The sequence below is a fragment of the Oxyura jamaicensis genome, chromosome 8, assembly GCF_011077185.1.
Source record: "Oxyura jamaicensis isolate SHBP4307 breed ruddy duck chromosome 8, BPBGC_Ojam_1.0, whole genome shotgun sequence".
Lineage (NCBI taxonomy): Eukaryota > Metazoa > Chordata > Aves > Anseriformes > Anatidae > Oxyura > Oxyura jamaicensis.
This window is the reverse complement of record NC_048900.1, coordinates 30408740-30426046: the sequence shown is the minus strand read 5'-3', so window position 1 is coordinate 30426046 and position 17307 is coordinate 30408740. Positions and strand designations below refer to the sequence as shown.

General features: G+C 40.9%; 1 protein-coding gene across 1 annotated transcript in view; it reads left to right on the top strand.

Moving 5' to 3' along the window:
- Nucleotides 1-755: 755 nt before the first annotated feature.
- Nucleotides 756-17307, top strand: part of DNAI4 (dynein axonemal intermediate chain 4) — a 17577-nt gene continuing 1025 nt past the window's right edge. Inside the window, exons 1-15 of the mRNA XM_035333223.1 lie at nt 756-811; nt 1715-1788; nt 3551-3663; nt 3890-4046; nt 5528-5667; nt 6852-7001; nt 7485-7676; nt 8882-9132; nt 10477-10563; nt 12281-12432; nt 13477-13634; nt 13835-13956; nt 14610-14708; nt 15374-15600; nt 16469-16622. Of these exons, the coding sequence (XP_035189114.1) occupies nt 3597-3663; nt 3890-4046; nt 5528-5667; nt 6852-7001; nt 7485-7676; nt 8882-9132; nt 10477-10563; nt 12281-12432; nt 13477-13634; nt 13835-13956; nt 14610-14708; nt 15374-15600; nt 16469-16622 (1956 nt within the window). The 5' untranslated portion in view covers nt 756-811; nt 1715-1788; nt 3551-3596. The remainder of the gene's footprint in view (nt 812-1714; nt 1789-3550; nt 3664-3889; nt 4047-5527; nt 5668-6851; nt 7002-7484; nt 7677-8881; nt 9133-10476; nt 10564-12280; nt 12433-13476; nt 13635-13834; nt 13957-14609; nt 14709-15373; nt 15601-16468; nt 16623-17307) is intronic.

The following is a 17307-nucleotide window of genomic DNA, read 5'->3' as shown; positions in this document are numbered from 1 at the left end:
AGGCCCGGCACGGCCAGGCCGCCGCCGCTCCCGCTCCCGCCGCAGCCGCCGGGCGCCAGCAGAGCGCGGCCCGCGCTCGCCGCGCCCGCACCTATCGGCGGCGCCCTTCTTGGCGGCCAATCCGGACGCCGCGTCTTGCGGCGCGTTGCCGTGGTTACCGCGCGACGCGCTGCCCGCGGCCGCCGCCATGCAGGGCCCCGGCGGAGCCCGGCGGCTCCTCGGGTGCGTGGGCACCGGGACCGGGACCCCCTCCCCGCTCCCCCTGCACTCCCCGCTCCTCCCGGCCCGGTGGGGGAAGCCTCGGGGCCCTTGTGTCCTCCTGGGCCCCTCTTAGCCCGGCCCCGGACAACCAGACCCCAGTAAAACGCTTCACACCCCGGCCTTACCGCAGCCCTCCCCTCCCCGCCCACCCGTCTCTCCTCATTACCTGTGGGGAAAGCCCCTCTAGAAGCTATTCGGGGATTTTTCCAAGTCACTTTACTCGTTTATTATCCATCATCCCGAACGGTTTAAAAAAGTCATGTTATTCGCTTTATTTATTATTCATCACCCCAAATGGTTCCAATGCAAGTTAAGGAACTTGTGCATCATATTTGGTGGGTTGTGTTTCGTTGTGTGGTGTGTCATCGCTTCTAATCCCGACTGCAGTGTCAGACAAGGATCGGGAACAAGTTTGGGCATCCAAAGAAAAAGCAGCCTCACAAGCGGCACCCACACGAGCAGGGTAGCGAGATGCAGAAGCCAATTCACCATTTCCTATGGCAAAGCTGTGGACAAAGGGTCTCCCGTGGCTAAGGAGTACGCTGTACGGGTGAGAAACCGCTGATACCGCTACTGGAAAGGTTTAGACATGACTTACAGGGGATTTTAAAAGTTGTCAGAAATGAAGTGGGAGGGGGAAGAGGAAAGAAAAGGCTTGGCTGAAGTTGCAGAGCTGTGGAGAAGATGATCCAGGAGCTTTATAATGTTCTGAAACGGTGACCGTCAGTGCCCAAAAACAACCTGCAAGAATAAAAGCAAAGCAGTTAGGCATCCTTGTTTCTCCATGGTATAAAACCCCAAAGAGTAACACGGTTTGCTTTGTTTTTGCTTTTTTTTTTTAATATACTTTGTATTAGTTGTGTTTTTTTTTTTATTATTATTTTTCTGGTGTTCTGGGGCAAGGGCCTGCATCTGACTTGAGAGACTTCCAGAAGTCAGCTGTATAAGCCAATCGTACATTCTTCATAAAATAACAAAACCAGCATTTTAAAGTAAGAGCAGTTACTTCAAAAAAGTGTTTAAGCCTGGTATGATGTTCTTTTTCACATATTTTCTGCACCGAGTTGAAGGTAAGCGACTTAACATAGCAGTTCTCCTCCAAGAACTGCTTTCAAACCTACAAGAGATACGTTAACTGTAGCATCTGTATGCATTTGCCTAAAAAATGGAAGGTACTCGTAACATAATTTGGGCGTCCTGATGAAAAACCTTGCTGAATACCTTCCAGCAGAGTGATATCTTGAGCAGTGTAATAAAAAGATGCATTGTTTCTCTAGTTGCTTTTGCTGCACTGTTAATTTGGTATTAGCATATTAGGCATCATTTGCACGACAGGTGAACACCTCCCTGCCCTGCATTGTTTCGGATAAGATAAAACGTTGCATGTGTCATCACTATCACTTGTTTTGGGGATGGCAACGAAACTACTCTCATTATTTAAACATCTCTTCAGGTTTTTGACGATGAAGGAAAGGACGTGACACCCCACCCGCTCTTCCATTCAGATCCCGGTCCTGCTGTACCCAGGCAAGCCAAGCTCCTAGCATCAACTGATTACTCTGGAGGTTTTCTCTCCTCTTTTCCCATATACCAGACAAGAGGGGATGGTAGTTTTGTAGACCCCTTCGCAAGGTAAGTCAGTTAGCTGTTGTCTCTTAGCTCCTGTCTCACAGCGTACCTGTGGTCACACATCTGCTCCTCAGAGGGGGTGAGAGCTGGAATAATTGTGCAGGGCTAACAATTGTACTGTTTTACCAAAATACGTGAATTTACTTGTCATAGTCATAATTTAAAATTTGAGGGAAGGTAAGGAATAGAATAAGAGCAATCGACCAGTACCAGTGACTAAGGGTGGCTCTGTAAGAACGACTTGCTGAATGCTGATACATGCAGTTGAAAGCAGACTGCAGCATACACTGCCGTGTTGCTCCTAATTCTATTCAAATTCTCCCTCCTAAAGCACGTTCTTCTATGTAACATTCCAATATGGACCATTTTTAGAGATGGAACGTGCATCACAGTTCGAAAACGCGGACATCCATCCTACAGGTTTTGTACCGGTTAGGCCTGCGTGCAAAGCTCCGTTAGAACCTCTGCACAAACAGGTGGCAAAGCACTATCCCAGCAGTAAGGGAAGCTGCGTTCCAGCTGTCTGAGCAAGACTGCAGAGCTAAAAAGGGGCCTTGGCAGCTTTTCCACATACTGCCCCAGCTCTGCCTTCCTCACGCTTCGGTCTTCACAAACTGGAATACGTCAACACTTACTTAAAAACCTATTTTGTGTTTAGAATGAGAAATAATGAGCCGCATGGCTTTCTCAGATGGTGTGTACACAGTCAGATTGCATGGAGAGGAGATTCTATTTATTTAGTCCCAGGGACTAAAAGACAAATTGAGCGGTGGAAGAAAAAAAATACTACAAGTTAAATAAGAAAGAAGTGTTATTTACTGTTTTCTTTGGCAAAGTTAATGCATTGTAATTTCTGAGAAGAAGAGACTGCTATTTGAGAACAACATTTTGTCATGCTTCCTGGGGTGGCTGATCGTAAGGGGTAATCCTAGAGGTAGGGATACTGAGCAGGAGCAAATGTACGCAAAAAATGGCTTAAAAATACAAAGTATCTCCTGAAAAATAAATATGTCCCTTTTAGAGACTAGAGACTTTTTGGAGACTTTAATTTTAAATACAAATCTTAAAATGTCTTTTCAAATGCCTCTTGTGTGCTTACAGCTGCTCACACTTAGCTTTTGAGGAAGAGAAATCAGCTAAAAAACCTCTCAACTCTACATCAGTTTTGAGTTTTACTTCTAGTTATTATCACAGCTATCCCCTCTATGAACATTATCTATTTTTTTAACAAGCTAATCCCTTCAAATGAGTTTCTTGTGTATTTCAAAGACCTTTCGGCACATGCAAAGCCCCAGAGGACCTTAATTCCAGTTGAGAGCTGTGCTATCTGTAGGTACGTGTTACCGCACAGCAGGTAACCTACACTTCACGTTATTATGTGCTAAGAATGAATCTGAAGCTCACCAGCTTCTTTTCCATCAGCTATTTAATGCCTCGGGATGTGCTGTCAGAGGAATTGTTCCTTTTTAAGTCTTTTCAATCCATTTCATTATTTTCTCTGTAAAGCCTTCTGTGACTTCTTTCACAAGGCAGGCATTCCTGCATGTGCTATTACAGTCTTCTGTGGTTTATCCTGATAACAACGCCGCTATTTTTGTAGCGCTTTGCTAACTGACGCCTGGACTCTCACGTACCATTTCTGCTTATTTCTTTGTTACAGAAGGACGCGTGGAAACAGCAGTATTTCTAAACCAAACGCATCAACAATGGAGTCCATGCTAGATGAAACTGTAGAACCTGGCTCTCAAGGAGACACAGCTGTTAGCTTATCTGGTAAAGAACATACACTGCATAATTATAGATTTAAACTGTTCTTTGGAGCACTGAGATTTGTGAGAGACTACAGTCACAGTGCATGCAGAATGCCCAGCACTACAAAGGAACCCAGTGCCTCACAAGTTTCGGCTCCTGATCGCTGCCACGCTTTTAGAATTAATTTGCCTTCTTTTAAAGTTAGAGCAGAAAAAGTCTCGCTTGCTAACCTCCTATAATTTGTCAGATGTACAGGTGAGGCGAGAGGAGATAAAAGAACAACTGACAGAAGAAGATTTAGATAGGAGAGTGGATATTTACCTCACGGAGACGGAAACTATCTGGATGTTGGATATGCCATCTGTTGTGGCGTCTGTAGAGTCAGAAGATGCGGGAAGAATTCTGTATGTATATTTGTAGTTGTTTACATGCGTGTAGCATGCTCAGCACACCCAATTTCTCCTCATCACAAAGTCCTCAACAGGCTGCTCACACGTAGGTTCGGTGTTTTGACTACTACAGCTTGCCATTTCATCCTTGTCTGAAGCCGTACTGGGCTCAATTCTCTCTTTTGACAAGACCGTCTGAATTTTTTAACACCTCCATTTTGCTGATCAAGTTCGTGTCCTCTTTCACTGGTAAATGAATGCAGATTAGCAAAAGCAGGGGATGCTGACAAGAGAACACACAGGGGATGGGGGAAAGAGAAGATGGAGAAGTGGGGTTTATGTGAATTTCATGATTTAACAGTCAGAAATTGTAAACCTCTGGACTGATAATTATGTTTAGCTTTACAGCCAATAATTTCTTAATAACAAAGATAGAAACAAACTAGGCAGGTCCTGGCTTCTTCTGAAGCTCTTTACAAGTGCTTCTAGCTGGAAGAAAGCTCACCCACCACAGCTGATCCTGCCTTTTAAAATGTTACGCCTCCCCTCGGTTATATCTAGCTTGTTTCCACTTCGGAGTCTCCTCCCTGGACTGGCATGAACTTTGGTAGGGAGTTAACCCAGAAGGCAGTTTTTTTGGCTTCTACCCAGGAGCTGACTGTGGCAGAGTGCAGCAAAGTTGTCTGTGATGGATGTCAGACTGATAGACTTGTCACACAGCTTTTGTAGACGTAAACCCCAAAAGCTGGGATGCAGCATACTGCAGCTGGCAAGTTAAACAACTGAGATAAAAGAGATGTTTTTTCTGCTAATATACTAAGTTCGTGGTAGGACTCCAACCCCCCACTGTCTGTGAATCACACTGGAGTAATTTTCTGGGGAAGAAGGAAGAGGAAGAACATTCATTCTATGAATCAGACGTTGCTGGCGTACACAGCACATATTGCCAACTCTATAGGAACAGGCAGTGACTGTTCCTGAGTGCAGCAACCTGTTGGTGGAGTAAGGCCAGGTATAATCCATGTCTGCTGTTAGAATATTGAAACCAAGATAGTAGGAAGTGTTTCACAGTTCCCACTGACCATTTCTGCAGACCTGAGGGCTGTAAGAAAAAGAAATGCACTAATTCATTTTTGTCCCTTGGAGGCACTGCCTTTAACTCCCAGGTGACAAGAGCTGTGTATTTCTGAACTCACCTGGATTCTGCCCAAGCTCAAAGGTAGTTGGAGGAGAGATTTTTGCTAAGGCCCATCTCTACAGGCCATTTCTGTTTCAGAACAGCATCACAAGATCAGAAATAGCTGCTGAAAGATGGTATGTGGAGTGAAACATAATCTGTAACACCCCCCCAAAAAAAAGAGCAGTAAACTTAATGACATGGACAATACTCTTCTGTTCAACTTGTGCATAATGACATTGAGAAGCTGAATGCAAATGTTTCTCAGAAAGCAAATATACACTTTTTTTTTTTTTTTTTTTTTTTTTTTTTTTCCAAGGGAGCGTAATAAGATTTATGTTGACATTTGCAAAAATAGACCTGGTAATGATCGCTTTGTAGAAAAAATGATGCAAACCATTAACGGAGCTGCAAAGAACAAGGAAGTACAATGTGACAAAATCGTCATGGAAGATAAAGGTAAACACTCTGAGTACCCTCTAGGAAAGGCTATTTAGTAAGACCGGGCTCCCATTTACTCCAAGTTCCCTTGCCATTTGTATCCTCGGCAGTTGGGTTTATTATGACATTTTGTTTCCACATTAAATACTAATCTGGGAAAACACTAGCATATAGCTAGGTTGTGGGACCTCAGAAGACTCCCCCCAGGCAGGTAGGAGAGCGAAGAAAGCTTTCTTTTCTTTCTGTCATCTCTAAGCAGGGAAAGATGTTTCATCAACTTTCACTTCCAGAGCTTTAAGTTCAGACAGGCTAGCGTGATGGTGGTGGCCTTCTCTGCCTCTCCTAATACTTGAAAATCGCTACTGGTACACTGTATCTGTTGCAATAAAATAGTCATTGTGCTGTCTAAGAGCTGCTGTGTCCCATCTGCCTCTGCACTTTACAGAGTGCTTCTTAGGAGGCAGAATTTCACCTAATATTCAACTATGCCCTTGAAATATGAAAGTAAACAGTTCCCATTTTTCCTTAGCGACACCAGTTTGCATTTCTATTTGTTATAATGCAAAGAAGAAAACCTCTGTTATAAGATTTAAAATATTGGGGAATGCAGAAAATCTTGGCAGTCTCACAAGAAAATGCAATTTTACAAAACGTTCAGCTTCAATGCTGTAAAAAATTGTAGAAGAAATATCAAGATTTTGGATGTGTGCACTGAGATTTGCTCACTATGGATCTTTTGTTTGTGTGGGAGGCCAAAGAAAACTATGGGGAATGCTATGCCAAACATTTTTGCTTTGTGCTCTTTACTGTATGTAAAACGAGTGAAAAAAAAATATCAAAAGGAGAAGTAAAATAGATATTAATCTGGTTTGAAAACACCAGATCTTTCCCTTTTTGTGTGCCTTCAGTGTCAGCGGGGCTCATTCCAACCATGTTTGAAGAGCTGAGCACACAGAGGCAAGGTTACAGAGCGCTGTTTTGTGGGGAGATGGCCCCACTGAAGGAAGCCACGCACCCAGAAGACCGTGATGCAGCCAGTGCAATCACACAGCAGCTCTTGCTGCCGTCTGACCCTCAGTTTTGAAGCCCCTCTGCCAAACAGTTGGGTGTATTGTATAAAAAGTAAATCTTGCTCAGCTGTAATTCTTTATAACGATGTACAGAAATGAAGGGCTTTTATAATACAGTGTAATGAATTCCAGGTATGCTGGTCACTTCCTGGGACTTGTATGATTCCTTTAATGTGTCGGAAATAGAACCTACATCAAAAGGAGAAGCCACAAATGGGAAGAGTAACACATCTCATATGACTAAAAAGCATGACCAGACTGCATCTGTGACTTCTGCCAGAGGTAACATTTTTCTAGGAGGTTCACCTTTCTGCAGTGCTTTCATCCTTCTAAACCATGTATATCACGCTGTTGCGTGGTACAAACTACATGAAGAAAACGCTCGGTCTGCCTGTCTGGCACTTGAAGGGGAGCTTGCTAAAGATTCTCAGACAGATCTACAGCAAGACTTTTCTATACAATCCCTTTATATATAAACCATCTTAAATAGATAAATAATCAGTGACCAAGTTTGATGGTACAAAGTTACTTTGGAAAGTAGAAGCAAAACACAAATTGTGAAAAATTCTAGAAGTATCTCATCATATTGAATAGTTGAGCAGTAAGAGAAAAAAGCAAGAAAAAATTAATAGTGGAGGGATTTTTTTGATGACAGATTCTTCTATGCTTTTTGCAGGGGAGGAAGAGGAGACTGCTTATCTCTGACTTTTATGTGCAAAATGTTATCACATTAAAACTGTATTTCCCAATATTATCTGTTGGCAGGCAACATAACTTCTATGACTACTTTGGAAAATGCTGCTCTTGCCAGAATCCATGAAGAGGAGAAAAAACGTTCAGAAGCTATACTGACATCAGAAAACTTTCAGCAGGATTTATTTTTCATGGAGAGGGTTCTAATGGAAAATATCTTTCAACCCAAACTCGCAGCTTATCGACAGTTTCCTGTCCTTATAGGTTAGTTTCTTATTGGCTACCCCATTTTCAGCACGAGGCCTTGCATACTATTGAAAGTCAAGCTGTCCCTCATTGGTAGTCTTCACAGATGACAGGTCATTTAAGAAACAGACAAAAGAGTTTATGAAATGTCAACACCAGTTTTGCAGCTTTACACTCGCTTCAACAGACATTCCTACAATACTTGGTGGAAGAATGGAATAAATGAGTTTTGAGCTTGAATTACTTGAGATATTGGAGATATCGGTCAGACTTGTTTCCTGACAGCTAACATACAGATTAATTCTGCTATTTTTATTTTTTTGGATCAGTCTAGACTGATGGTAAGCAGAAGTTTTAGCTTGCTAGCTGTTAGGTTTCTAACAAAGTGCGCTCACTGTGAAGGTGGTACCTGGACCCAAGCACTAAGTAACGTTGTATCTTTTACAGGAGTTCCAAGTTAACACAGAAATAAAAAATTATTCATGGGGTTATTAAAAACATTATTCTAATAAGCAGATTCAAAATGCTTTTACAGTATTGTACCTTCTCATATTATAGAGAGTTTCAGATTCACAGGCAACAAACCCGTTACATTCTGTCACTGACTGACTACTAGCTAGCTGGAGCGTGATAATGACTAGGATTTTGTTCTGTCACTATGACAGTTACTGTGTTATTATTTTGTTAACAGTGATCTGGGATCATTTTATGATTTGCATATTACATAAAGTAAACAAAAAAGCACTTAACAAACAGTCTAAAAATATTCTCTACACTTAGTTTTGCCAAATAACAAGCAACTTTCATTCCAGGGCATGTAACTTAGCTAAGGTGTTACAACATCAATGCTTATGTCTCTTTAAAATTTGGTATCCAACTTGACAAAGTCCCTGTTTAAGCTGGTTTTTAATACAAGACATTAGAAACATTCCTGGTGGAGTGGACATAAATTCATAACTGCTAGTTGCTAGGTAGCTAAATCCGCTCTTTAAACACCTTGAACGTAACTGGCACACTACAGCCTGATCCAGACATCTTTTACATCCCTGTCACCATCTTAACTATAGTTTTAGTAGTTAGGGTGTCTTAATGCCTCAAATCTTCCCTTTTTATTTTTGCTGTAAAATATTTGCTGAAAGGACAATTTTTTCCTATGAGGTGAAGGACTGAGTTAAATAAGTGAAGTGTTACTTCTCAGGTTCTACTATATTTGTGCATTTTAGATCCTACTGTAACATCAGACAATGTCGGTACAGTAGCTGCTGTGAAAGAAGCTAAACAGGAAGAGCATGACAAGGGAAAGAAGGATAAGGAAGAGCAGAAGGAAGCACTTATTGACCCATCAATTCCATCAGATCTAAATAAAACCTTGGAAGAAACTGTACCTCCCAGTTTGGAACAACTATGGTCATATACGTGTGATTTAACTAAGGGTCACAATGTGAGCTGTATGGCTTGGAACAGAGTAAACCCAGTGAGTTAACTAATTGCTTCTTCTAAGCTGTTTACATAGAGGTATACGTAATTGTCAGGGTATTTAAACTCCTGATTTTGATATACTTTGCTGGGAGGGATCTCAAATTGCTGGATGCATCCCTACAGCCAGATGTTGCATCCCAACATCTGTATTTTGTCCTTCCATATAACAGTATCGCTACATTTTTCTAAAGGTTGGGCAGCTGCCTTGGGCTTTCCTTACACATGTATCACAACAGCTTTAATTGGTCAAGAATACATCAGTTTACTATGGATAGTCACCCAACCAACAATGCTAAGATAATAAACTTGGTCTCGTACAGAACTGGAAGTCGAAGTATAAACCCCTACCACTGAACTATTGCCATTGCTGGAGTTTATCCATGACAGTTTAGAGGTCATCTTTGTTTCTAATAGCAATCTCCCAAGAAAGCTGCATTCATCAAGATTTAAGAAGATGTGTAATAACAGGTGCAGATTTTTGAGCAGCTGGCCTGAGTTTATTTAATTCGGTTTCAGTGGAGGTGAGAATGACTCGGACATCTCCACTTTCAGAGTAATGTAAGGCTTAGTTTTTCAACAGAGCTCTCTTAGAGCTGCATCAAAAATAATGCATAGAAGGAAGGTAAAAAGCAGGTGAAGATGAGAAATATAAAACCATTCAGATTTCCCCATGGGGAAAAAAGAGAAAACGGAGAACATTACATAATGTAAACACACCAGATCCCCAGATGCAATGAAGTATGACACACTTAACAGACTTCAGTCTTAGCATTCAAAGGCAAACAAATACCCACCTACTTTTAGAATATTAGCTTCACAGACTGGTTGTTTTGTGCAGGAAAAATATAACTAATGGAGCTGAAGACTAAAGTCTTGATGCTGTTTCTTATTTTTCCTTATGGAAAAGAGTGAATGGAATTCATCAGACCCCACCATCAACAGCTGAAAGCTAAGTTTGAGATGATCATTGAAACTCATTCTATAGTGAAGATTGATAGAGAAGAGTAAAATTTGTATTAAATATTCTATTAAACACTGCACATTGAGATAATACACTTGTAGAATACTGCATATCCATCTTTGGGAAGGAACTTATATTTTAATGGCCTTGGAGGGAAAGGGTTGCAAACACAACTGACAGTGACTATAATTGCCCTTTTAGTTGAACCAGTCTCCACTATTCTAGAAATTCTGTTTGTGTGTGCTATGCTGCTGGCATACAATATAAACATGTTTCCAGGCTTTGCACTCAGAGTCACCGTTAGTAGAAAGTTGCCTTTTAAAAATGTACAAGTGAACATTGTTAAACTGAGATACATCTGTTAATCTGTGCTTTTAGGATCTTTTGGCTGTTGGTTATGGAGCATTTGATTTTAAAGAACAGAAGAAAGGCTTGGCGTGCTGTTGGTCATTGAAGAACCCCATGGTAACAGCAGTATCAAGTTTGTTTTCTTTCTTCTTCAGTGCATTTTCCTGCTGTACTATTCCTGCTATATTTAATCCCCTCTTCCAAAAACAAACAAACAAACAAAAAACCAAACCAAACAAAACATAGGATCTAGCCAGTAAGGTTTAGTTTGCTAGCCCGAACCACACATCTCTGGAAAACTGATTTTGACTGCACTACCTAGCAATGTGCTTAAGTCTTGGCACAAAGAAAGTGCCTATAGGATGCAGTTTAGTTTCTGCACCTGTCCATCCTCTCAGTTGACAGTGCCAACAGAGGTGCCAACTGTTCTGGTGGTTTTGTAACAGGGATATCTGTTTGCAGGAACTGCGATCATTGTACGTAGGCCACCAAACAACTAACAGATGGTTACAGCTCTCAGGTAATACCAGTCTATTTTAGGCAACTTAACAACGCAGAACTCTATATCCCATTTCCAATTCCTAGAGCAATCTACCCAAGACTATAAATCAGTTTTGTTATTATTATGGGTAGACCCAGGTGTGCAGATCTTTCTGGAAAAAAAAAATAGACAGTAAGAGTCTTGAGCACAAAAAATGTGAAAAATCAATCCATTTACCTTTTGTTTTTCAAACACTTGTTCAATACTTGCAAACGCTGATTACAACACATCCATATTTTAAATTTAAAGATTTTCCTTTCCAATCCATTTTATGTTATACAATGAAATTCAATGTTAGCCTGAAGGACAAATATACAAAATGAAATATGTAATGTATTTTTCATAACAGTGGCAAAACGACAGTAGATTTCATTGATGTAATATTTACATTTTTATATATACATCTGAAAAGTGAGTGCAGATTTTCTTTTAAATCTAGACTTTTTAAAAAAAAGAATCTTGGAAATTTCCTGTACAAAATGACACAGTAAAAATTATCCGATCACCAGTTGGATTTATTCTACAAACTTCCCTTGGCAAAAAACGTGCATTAGACTAATTTAAATCACGCAGACTCAAACCTTCTCTAACTTTTGATGCATCATTATCACATCGACAACAATTAAACATGTCTCCCTAGCATCATGATAGTCCTCAAGTGCCTAACGTTAAGAAATCAGACCTTGCGTGCATGCTGAAACACAGTTCTTTGCAAACTGATACTTTACTGTTTCACATTTCAAGAGATCAGAGCAGTGACCTTAAGGGTTTAACCTTTTAACAGAGATGAATCAGTTCTTTGGTTATGAGGAAAAATAACATGAAAATACTGGTTTTACAGATTACCCGAGGTACGATAGCTTATATTGCATCTTCAGCTTTCTGCAATTAGAAAGTCACTTGCCTTCCAACTGCTAGATAGAAAACAAAGGGAAGAACTTTCCAAAATGTCTTTTGTTTTAAAGAGAAAACAGCAACAACAAAACCCCACGCTGTACTAGGCTGAATCTTAGGGAACTTGATTTTTAGGTAATTGGTTGGAATAGGCCCATCTATTTCACAGTGTCATATTTCTGCACAGTCTTTATTTTTCCCTATTTTTATCAGTACACCAAGAAATAATAAACGGAACCATTCAGAATATAATCCCTAATTTTTGTCTAGAAGTAGTCACTGTGGTCATCAGTACTTTAATTTCCCAGCATGGCCTGGCAATTTATCACCTAGGGTTGAGAAGGCCAAGGTAAATGAAGAAACTAACTCAAAACATTCTTGTATTTTTCTACCGGTCAGTGGCCAGAGCGTATTTTCCAGTGCGAGCATGGTGTTACTGCATTGGATTTTTCTATGGCAAGCCCGAACCTCTTAGCAGTTGGGATGTACAACGGTACCATCACAGTCTATAATGTGCGGAGCTGTACCACCACTGCGATTCTGAAGAGCAGGTAAGGCAATGATTTGCTGTCTTATCCCACCTTGGTCAGGTCTTAGCTTCTCAGTTATGGGGTTGCGTTATTTGTTATTTGCTGCACGAATAGTAACACTTGCTAAGTAAAGCTTGCTTGTGAATACTCAGGGATTTTGTCTATTTTTAATTTCCAACTTTTCATCAGTACCTTCCAGTTCTGACTGGAAATGCCTATATAAACATGTGGTATTGTAAAATAGTAGAGGTTTCTGGAGCAAAACTGAGGGCACAAAAGATCTGTACTAGTGCATACTTGCCCAGAAAGGGACAGAGTGGGGAAACCAGACTTTTTTCCATCCACCTATTTACACTGATACAGCCCAATCCTCAGCCACTGCCCTTCCCCCTCTGCACTACCATCACTCTCTAATCTTTTTTCTGCCAATAAATGCTTACGTTACTTTAACACCAGTACAAAGAGAGATCCCCACATTGGAAGGGGAAAATCAGTACAATGTTGTGGCTTTTTCAGAAAGCGCAGCAAGTTAGCACCACTTATGATTTGATGTAGTAGCCATGTACTAAGTAGGACAGCTCCAATAAACAAATAGTTGAGACAGCAGTGGCTTTTGTGTTTTCTCACTGATTCCACTTGCCAAAAAAGGCAGAGAGACATAGACATCAAAAATAAGTGACAGAAGCAGGAGTTACAAAGAAATGAGAGAGAAGGGATGATGGGGGAGACATTTGCCCTGAGGGCAGCTCACTAGGCCTAGGGAATTCTCCTACAGGACACGGGTTGATTTCATGATTCAGGAATCAGCGAAAGGTGTGGCAACACTTTAAAAAGGGCAGTGAAACAGAATGTAAAACATGTCTGAAAAACAAACAAAAAAAATATGGTGTAAACAGCTGGTACCGGGAGATACATATGTGTAAGAAAAGCTAAATAGCATTTTTGTCATAATACTTGACATTCATTACAAAATTGGAAGTTATTTCCACTTTAATTCCCAATTATTTTTCAAAAATGTTGTCTTTGTTGATATATAGTTTATCATGTGTGTTTTTTTTGTCCCAGAGATTCTTCAGAAAGACATACAGGTTCTGTATGGCAACTGAAGTGGTTGGAACAGGACGGCAACACAGCAGATGATGACAAGAGAGAGAGATTAATCTCTATCTCAGCAGATGGCCGACTAACCAAGTGGCTTATACAGAAAGAACTAAATTGCACTGGTAAGCATTTTCCCCTGCAGCTTTTCTGCACAGGGCTAATACCTGGAATAGCAATTGCCTGATCTTATTTCAGGTGACACTCTTTATACACAGTTATTATAAGCAAAACGTTTAAGAGCTGTTGAGAATTCCAGAGAAGCATATGACGGTGCTATGAATAACTCATATCTGTTTGACAAAAACTCTTGCTATTTGCACAGACCTGATGAAAATAAAGCGAGCAGGAAGTGAGAAGAAAAACTTACCATGTGAGAAAGACAGGAAAAGCGTAGTTCTAATATCTCGGCAGGCAGCTGGAATGTGCTTCGACTTCCATCCAAAGGTAGGCTCAGCAAGTCCATTGGGGCTAAAGTAGTGTACAGGAAAACTACGCAGCAGAGGTCCAATCCTCTGCTCAAGATACTGTAATATGCACTGGCCTGGTATTCAGCACTGGCATTTAAAGCATATTTAGTTTTGAAACAAATACTTCTTAGCTAGTAACAGTTCTACCCCAACTGGATGATAGGGTAAACCAGGTGAGTGATCTCTGAATGTGAACAGCTGAGTTGTTTCAGCCATGTTACTCACATTTGCTTTGGGCTAGATCCTGTGGTAGCTTTCCTCTGTGTGTTGGTCAAAGCTGTGAGAATCTGGCTGTTCAACATATCCCGAGTCTAGGACTCTGATGTTTCTGCCTCTCCAAAAATGTTTACCAGTGCAATCCAGCTGATTTTATGTGTGTGTGTGTGTCCACAGAGCATTTCAAGAATCCATGCATTCATCCACATGAATCACAGAAAATCCAGGATTTTCAGGAGTCAAAAATCAGGCATGTGTTCTGCATAGCACACACGCAGGCAGCCCAAACCACAACATCCTAGCAGCTCCACCTTAGAGGACTGTCACTGCCCAAACTCACCCAGTTCTGTACATATTTTTGGATAAGCGATAAGTAGGTTAATCCAGCTTAGGTTATTTTTACTTCTATTTCAGGACACTGATTTTTACCTTGCTGGAACAGAAGAGGGTCTTATTCACAAGTGTTCTTGTTCATACGATCAGCAGTTTCTGGAGACATACAAAGGACATAAGGTGAGTGATGCATACAAAAAAGTAATGAGAGCAGAAATGGCACTCAATAAAGGTTATCAATTTAATGGTTTATTTGCTTTTAGTTCCTAAACAAAACACCTGCAACATAAGAAAACTAAACTTCTTTTCTTACACAAGGAATGAGTTCCTGTAGCACAAAGTATCACAGTCTTAGAAGATTACTTTCTACACTAGAAGCGTTTTTTAAAGTAATTTATTAAAGCTTGTACTATAAAGTGTTTTAAAGCTTTAGTTCTGGCATTGTTGAAAGAGAACAATCAGTGATTTGATTGTCCTGGAAACCACAGTTAAATAACTTACCTCTGAAAGAAAGATGTTAGAACTTTAACAACACCTCCTATTTTTTACAAGTCTTTGCTTCATCCAAAAAAGCTGCCTGTTCAGCATCAGCTTCTCCTAACAAAAAGTGAAGGGACAGAATCAACTGAATGCTTTTGTTCCCAAGACCTCTCTTCTCTTATCACATCGGCTGAATCCTAATTTCCTATGGGTGCACATAAAACAATGCTGGTTTTGCTACTAAGGTCAGAGGACAGTTAGGGAGTTCTGTGAAAGGTCTGTGGGAAGAGAGCATTATTAAAAGCCATCCTGTGAGGCTCTGGAGTAACACAAAGTTTTTTTTTTGTTTCTTCCCAAACACCAAGGGTCCCGTGTACAAAGTCGTTTGGAATCCGTTCAGCACTGACATGTTCCTAAGCTGCTCTGCGGACTGGAGCATTATGTTATGGCACCAGAACTCACAGATGCCCATTTTAACTTTCAGTTCCACCACTGCTGTTGTTCATGACATTATGTGGTCTCCAAAATCAGTCTTTATATTCGCAGCAGCGAATGAAAGCAGAGTAGAAATTTGGGATCTCAGTGTCAGCATGTAAGTAACTTTTCTCAAAGAAGATTCTGAAACAATAGATTTAAAGCACAGAGGCTAAACGTTATTGCTTAATCAGTTTGTTATCAGATCATTACAAGTCCATGTCATTTGTTTTCCTTGCTTAGCTATAGATAGAAACATTGCATTTTGAAATACTCATTTTGTAAAAACAAATGCTAGTTATCAGAGAATTGTAATTGTAACAGAAGAAGCTGGGTGCCTCCAAACTGACAAAGAGTAAAGTTGCTTTTCTGCTGCAGAAATTATAGATTCTACCACATCTACAGCTAAAAGAAAAATAACAAAACCAAACTACTTCAGACCTTTTGCAATGATGAGAGATTGTCGGGTTTGCATACATCTCATGTTTTCCCACTATTGCAAAGTAGTTGAGAATCACTCATATTTTATGTGAGTTTAGTTAATCTTAGTCAATCTGTGGTCTTGTACTACTGCTAGTGTGAATTATTTAGTAATAATGACAGCATTAAGAAAGCAGTGGAGGGGGAAGCCCACTGAATCTTGTGTTAGCAGAAAGCAAATTATTCACATTATAAGAATATTAACACACACATACACCGCCCAAATATTAGGCAACAGGACAGATTTTAGGCAACCAGGATATCTTAGTTAATAACAGCTGGAATTTTTGTCTTGGTAGAGAACAAACAAAACATTGCCTCACTTCTCTACCAGCACAAAAATCCCAGCCTCACTTCTTACTTTTGGAGTTAGCTAGAAAATAAAAATAAAATAAACGTGGCATTTATCAGGCCTGCATTTCCACAGGACTTTACGTGATAGTACACTCCAGGGAAATGCGATTTTACCTATATCATCATCAATATCTGCCTTTCCTGTGTCGCAGCCTGGACCCCGTGATCACTCGCTTTGCCAACCCAGAAGCGAAATTCACATCTGTACTCTTTGCTAAGAACACTGACTGCCTGCTAGCAGGGGACAGTAGAGGAGAAGTCAGTGTGTTCGAGCTGCAGAACCTGGCTGCTTCCAGCAGTGCTAAGGTATGACTCCCTGGGAAGAGGTGGTGGTCCTCAGTGGCCTGCATGTCTGGTACTTCGTCCTTCAGAAAGGGATTTCTGTTAAAGAATCTAGCTGAAGATCTAGCTAGTAGATACTGGAATAGGTGGAATCAGATACAATCAGATGACCAGATTAAAAATTGAGGTGGTTCCTGCTCTTCTGCATGCCACACTGATGGAAACTTCTCAGACCAGAAGGAACAGGTAAGTCAACTTCAGACTTCAGGTTGCACTTGATTGCAAATTCAGAGGTTCCCCGCATTTGGGTTCGGAAGGACACGCAGGGCAGGGCTGGAGGCCAGAGCTCCCCTGGAAGGCAGGTAAGTGGCAGAGTACCACCCCTGCTGCCGAGGCAGGAGCAACATGCGCTCTCCTGGCTTGCCTGTAAGATAGTCTCACCTCATCGGTGTCAGCAAACCCACCAGCATTTTGGCTCTGTGACACCTTCATTGCTTTAGAAGCCACTACTTAACTACCTAATCTTTTGAGCTTTTAGCCCCCACCGTCCTAGAGGGTATCTCTCTCCAGTTTCCTTCCATTACAACTAGGTTCCTTTCCCACCCTACTTGTGCAAATATTGTGTCAGCAAGTGTGAAATTGGCTGTTCACTTTTGCTCCTACCAATTGACAGTAAGCATAAACCAGTGCTAATTTATACCAAAGCTCC